This window comes from Otolemur garnettii, unplaced genomic scaffold, assembly GCF_000181295.1.
Source record: "Otolemur garnettii isolate 467f Iridium unplaced genomic scaffold, OtoGar3 scaffold00211, whole genome shotgun sequence".
NCBI classification, from domain to species: domain Eukaryota; kingdom Metazoa; phylum Chordata; class Mammalia; order Primates; family Galagidae; genus Otolemur; species Otolemur garnettii.
This window is the reverse complement of record NW_003852606.1, coordinates 767,217-773,234: the sequence shown is the minus strand read 5'-3', so window position 1 is coordinate 773,234 and position 6,018 is coordinate 767,217. Positions and strand designations below refer to the sequence as shown.

General features: G+C 47.1%; 1 protein-coding gene across 2 annotated transcripts in view; it reads left to right on the top strand.

The window, feature by feature from the left end:
• The window catches only part of ATF5 (activating transcription factor 5), a 4,781-nt gene extending 2,652 nt beyond the window's left edge, over positions 1-2,129 (top strand). For both annotated transcript variants that reach the window (XM_023507880.1, XM_003801464.3), the window contains exon 3: positions 770-2,129. In XM_023507880.1, coding sequence (XP_023363648.1) covers positions 770-1,461 — 692 coding nt within the window. In that variant the 3' untranslated portion in view covers positions 1,462-2,129. The remainder of the gene's footprint in view (positions 1-769) is intronic.
• The last annotated feature ends 3,889 nt before the right edge of the window (positions 2,130-6,018 follow it).

The following is a 6,018-nucleotide window of genomic DNA, read 5'->3' as shown; positions in this document are numbered from 1 at the left end:
GTCCCAGCTACTTGGGAGGCTGAGGCAGGAGACTCGCTTGAGCCCAGGAGTTGGAGGTTGCTGTGAGCTGAGATGCTATGGCACTCTACCCAGGGGGACAGCTTGAGGCTCCTGTCTCAAAAAAAAGAATAAACCTTTGGGAAGCTGGGGCAGAAGGATTGTTTAAGGCCATGAATTTTGAGACCAGTCTGGACAGTAGCAAGACTTGATGTCTACAAAAAGCAAAAAATTAGCCCATTGTGGTGGCAGGAACCTATAGTCTCAGCTACTTGGAAGACTGAACTCAGAAGGATCACTTAAGACCAGGAATTTGAAGTTGGATTGAGCTGTATGATGACACCACTGGACGCTAGCCTGAGCAAGAGAGACTCTTTCTCAAGAAAAAGAAGAAACAAAAAGAGTAAACCAGAGAGTAAATTAGAGACACTACAGATAGAGGCTACTCAGTAAAGGAGATACTAGAATGTTTGAGGAAATAGTTGATTGACTATTGGTTGGGCCATTAGTTGGGTGACATATTCTTTCATTAGCTGATTTCTTGGTTGCATGGCCAACTGGTTCATTGGTTGGTTGATTGATTGATGTAGTAGGCTGACTGGTTGTTGAATGGTTTGTTGGTTGGTTTATTGACAAGTTTGATGATTGACTGGTTGGTTAAATTACTGAATGAATGGGACACATGAGCCTGAATGAGACAGATGTGAGTGAGTACTTGTTTGGGTGGAGGATTAGAAACTTAGGGAACTTTATGCCCCCTCTTCAATCCTAGGTGATGGCTTCTCTGACTGGATGACTGAGCGAGTTGACTTTACAGCCCTCCTCCCTCTGGAGTCCCCCTTCCCCCCAGCCCTCCCTCCACCTTCTCCATCCCCACCTGACCTGGAAGCCATGACTTCTCTCCTTAAGAAGGAGTTGGAACAGATGGAAGACTTCTTCCTCGATGGCCCACTTCTCCCGCCACCCTCCCCACCACTACAACTACCACCACCACCACCACCGCCACCGCCACCGCCACCGCCACCTGTCCCCTCTCTCCCTCTCCCCCTCCCCACCTTTGACCTTCCTCAGCCTCCTGCCCTGGACACACTGGACTTGCTGGCTATCTATTGCCGTGGTGAGGCCAGTCAGGGGGAGGCGGGGTTGGCACCCCTGCCCCCCCCACAACAGCCACCTCCACCTCCTCCGCCTCAACCCTCTCGCCCAGCCCCCTACCACAATCCTGCCACCACCCGAGGGGACCGCAAGCAAAAGAAGAGAGACCAGAACAAGTCGGCTGCTCTGAGATACCGCCAGAGGAAGCGGGCAGAGGGTGAGGCCCTGGAAGGCGAGTGCCAGGGGCTGGAGGCACGGAACCGTGAGCTGCGGGAGAGGGCTGAGTCAGTGGAGCGTGAGATCCAGTATGTCAAGGACCTGCTCATTGAAGTGTACAAGGCTCGGAGCCAGAGGACGCGCAGCAGCTAGTCGGGTGGGGGCCATGGGCTGGCCTTCAACTATGGCTTACTTCTATGTGTGGGGCCAGGGGGAGGGCTCTCTCCAGCACCCTCTGTCCCCAGTTTCATTCCAGACCCTCCTCCCTTTTGTACTCATTGCCTCTTTTTGCCCATTTCTGAGCTGTGCTTCTCCTTTCCTTCCCCAGAATCAAGGAATCAGGGAATATTTGGCCTTAGCATTTACAAGTAACATCTTCAAGTAGCAGCCAAAAATAGGGGAATCTCCACAAGGGAACACAGGTAGCAGGGGGACCTGGGAAACCTAGTCTCTTGAATCTCAAATCTGGTTTCTTGCAAGTGGTTTTCAGTGGTGGGTGGAGTGGGCATGGGATAGAGTAGGGGAGCAGATGCAGAATGACTATGCCAATGAGAACATAAGTCAGGGAGGGATTCAGGAAGGGGACTCATATAATAGAAGCAAAAAGTCATGCCAAGATGTGGGAGGGAGGGAGCCAAAATGTGGCCAAGTTTGCAGAGCAGGTGGATATGCAGGCAGGTGTGAGGAGGGACAGGGTGGGGACAGCCATTGTTGGTGACTGGGTGTTCATTTTAGCTCTGGGAGAAAATCAGTGTTTTGTGAAGGTGTTGGGGGTGGGGCTGCATCTAGGTGAGGGAGGGTGGTTATGAACAGAAATAAAATGAAGAATTTCCTCTGGCTTGTGTGTCTTGTCTTTGAGAAAATCCAGGAAGAGGTCAGTCTAGGTCAAAGATAACGATAATAAAAATAACAGAATATTTATTCATCAGTAGGCTCACACACTTGGCAAGGCCCAGACCAAGCAAGATGTTGGTCTAGACCAATTGGCCCAGACCAATTCAGCTCCTAAAGACATAACAAGCTACTTTTACATTCAGACCGCTTATTGTCTACATAGGTAACCAAAAGAACTGTGTCAGGCCTTGGAGGTCCTTGTCAATGCGCACCAGACAGGACAATTCTGTAGTAGGAGGGACTAGGAGGGCCAGGGACAGTGGCTCACCCCTGTAATCTTAGCACTCTGGGAGGCTGAGGAAGGTGGATCACCGGAGCTCGGGTGTTTGAGACCACCCTGAGCAAGAGTGAGTGTACTAAAAATACAAAAACTAGCCAGGTATGGTGGTGTGCTACCAGCTACTTGGAAGGCAGAGGCAAGAGGATCACTTGAGCCCAAGGATTTAAGGTTGCAGTGAGTTGCTATGATACTATGGTGCTCTGCCCAGGGTAACAGTAAGACTCTGTTCCAAAAGGGGGGGTGGTTAGGGAGCTGAAACAAGAGTTTGTGGTACCCCTCTGCTGAAGAGCCAGCTGTCCCATCCTTCCATTCTCTAATCTGGGAGGATCCCAGTTCTGCCAAGACTCAAAACCTTTGTGGTCCCACGTGGGTGTGTGCAAGGCCACTAGGGTGTTGTGGTGGAGAGGTACCCCACATTTGTAGAGGGCTTGCTCTGTGCGAAACACTGTTTAAGCGCTTAGCATGCACTACCTCGCTACCCAAAGAGGAAGATATACATGTATTTTGGGGTGGTGAAACCTCAATCACACGTTTCATCTGTGCTGTCTCTGGCAGGCACATAGTGGTGAACACAGTTGTATTTCCCACTGCCATGGAACCTCCCTTCTGGCAAGAGAGACAGATGATGTCATTTGGTCAAATGTATCAGTTAGAAATGCTTTGGGCTGCAAGTAACAGACCTGCTGGCGGGAGTGGGGATAAACAGATGGTAACTTTTCTCACATAAAAGTCTAGAGGTGGAGGCTGCTGGTACTGTGAGGCTCAGGGCTGTTCTGCTGAGGTCTCTCCCTTGGCCTTTGTCTTCTGGCCACAAGATAGAGGCCATAGCCCCAGGCATTGTGTCTGAATTCAAGGCAGGAGACCAAAAGCTTTCCTAGAAGATTCTAGTAGGCTTCTGCTTACATGTCATTATCACATGGATACTCCCAGCTGCAAAGGAGGCTGGGTTGTGCCAGCATTTAGCTTTCCCAGAGTCTCTAATGGAGGTAAATAAAAGAGTGGGTTGAGAACAGGTGTTGAATTCAGGTAACAAAGTTGGTACTCTCAAGGTAACTATGATTATGGGCAATAGATTTGGATGCAAGTGACCTGATGAGCAGATGCAGAAATACTGGCCCAGAGAGAAGTGTGCTCAGCGTATACTTGTTGAACACTTCTGTGTACCACCCATTGTTCTAGACACTGCGCACAGAGTGACACAGTCCAGATGTGGTTCTTGTCTTCATAGAGCCCACAGTCTAGGGATGGAAGAAGAAGTAGTCTGTAAGATTACAATCCATAGTTATGAGAAATTGCAACTGTGGCTGATCTTTTTTCCTGTTATGATGTTAAAATTAATATTTTTAAAAAAAGTTGAAGTTTTGAGAAAATATGCATAACATAAAATTTACCATCTTAATTTTTTTTTTAAGAGACAGTCTCATTTTGTCGCCCTCGGTAGAGTGCCATGGTGTCACAGCTTACAGCAATCTCCACCTCTTGGGCTTAGGTGATTCTCTTGACTCAGCCTCCTGAGTAGCTGGGATTACAGGTGCCTACCACAAAAATGACCGGCTACTTTTTGTTGCAGTTTGGCAGGGACCAGGTTTGATACCATCACTCTCCATATATTGGGCTGGCGCCCTACTCACTGAGCCACAGGCGCTGCCCCTTAATTTTTTTTTTTTTTTTGAGACAAAGTCTCACTCTGTTGCCCCAGGCTAGGGTGCTATGGTGTCATAGCTCACAGCTTCAAACTCTTGGGCTCATCTGCTCCTCTTGCTTCAGCCTCTCCAGTAGCTGGGACTACAGGTGCTGCCACCACACCTGGCTAATTTTTCTATATTTTTAGTACAGATAGGGTCTCCCTCTTAGGCTGGTCTTGAACTCTTGAGGTCAGTCAATCCACCTGCCTTGGCCTCCCAGAGTGGTAGGATTACAGCTGAGAGCCACCTCGCCTGGCCCATCTTAACTATCTCTAAGTGGTATTAAATACATTCATAATATTGTGTGACCATCATCACTATCCATCTCCTGAATTCTTTTCATTTTGTAAAACTGAAACTATATTCCTATTTTTTTTTTTTTTGAGACAGTCTCATTATGTCACCCTTGATAGAGTATTGTGGCATCATAGCTCACAGCAACCTCAAACTCTTGGGCTCAAGTGATCTTTGTTTTTAAATTATTTTTTATTTTTTATTAAATCATAGCTGTAGTGCAGTCATGAGGTACAGTATGCTGGTTCTATATACAATCTGAAATATTTTCATCAAACTGGTTAAGATAGCCTTCATGTCATTTTCTTAGTTATTGTGTTAAGACGTTTATATTCTACATTTAGAAAGATTCACATGTACCCTTGTAAGATGAACCATAGGCATGGTCCTACCAATCACCCTCAAGTGATCTTCTAACTCAGTCTTTCATTTTTATTTTATTTTATTTATTTATTTATTTATTTTTTCTGAGACAGAGTCTCAAGCTGTTGCCCTGGTTAGAGTGCTGTGACGTCACAGCTCACAGCAACCTCAAACTTTTGGTCTTAAGCGATTCTCTTGCTTCAGCCTCCTGAGTAGCTGGGACTACAGGTGCCCACCACAACGCCTGGCTATTTTTTGGTTGTAGTTGTCATTGTTGTTTGGCAGGCCCAGGCTGGATTCAAACCCTCCAGCTCTGTTGTATGTGGCTGGCACTCTAGCCACTTGAGCTACAGGTACCAAGCCGACAGTTTTCATTGTTAGTAGAGACAGGGTCTCACTCTTGCTCAGGCTGGTCTCGACCTCATGGGCTTAAACCATCCACCCGCTTCGGCCTCCCAGAGTGCTAGGACTCGAGGTGTGAGCCACCGTACTGGACCTGAAACTGAATTCCTATTAAACAATATTTTCCCCTTTCCCCAGCCCTAACAACCACTATTCTACGTTCTATCTCTGAATTTGACTCCTTTACTTACTTTTTTTTTTTTTGAGACAGAGTCTTGCTACGTTGCCCTTGGTAGGGTGCAGTGGCATCACAGCTCACAGCAACCTCAAACTCTTGAGCTTATGTGATTCTCTTGCCTCAGCTTTCCAAGTAGCTAGGACTATAGGCGCCTGCCACAATGCCCAGCTGTCTTTTTGTTGCAGTTGTCATTGTTTAGCTGCCCCCAGCCAGGTTTGAACCTGCCAGCCTCGGTGTATATGGCCAGTGCCCTACCCACTGAGCTATAGGCACTGCCCCAGCAGAATGTCTTCATGGTCCATCCACGGTGTAACTTGTGTTGGAATGTCTTTCCTTTTGAAAGCTGAATAACATTCTGGTACTTGTATAATCCACATTTTGTGTAGCCTTGCATCTGCCAGTGGACATTGGGTTGCTTCTGCCTTTTGGTTAATGCTGCAATGAACATAGGTGTACAAAATAGTTCTCTGAGAACCACTTTCAATACTTTTGGGTTTATTCAGATATGAAATTTCTGGACCATATAGTGATTGTATTTTTTCTTTTTCTTTTTTTGAGACAGAGACACAAGCTTTTGCCCTGGGTAAAGTGCTATGGCATCACAGTTCACGGCA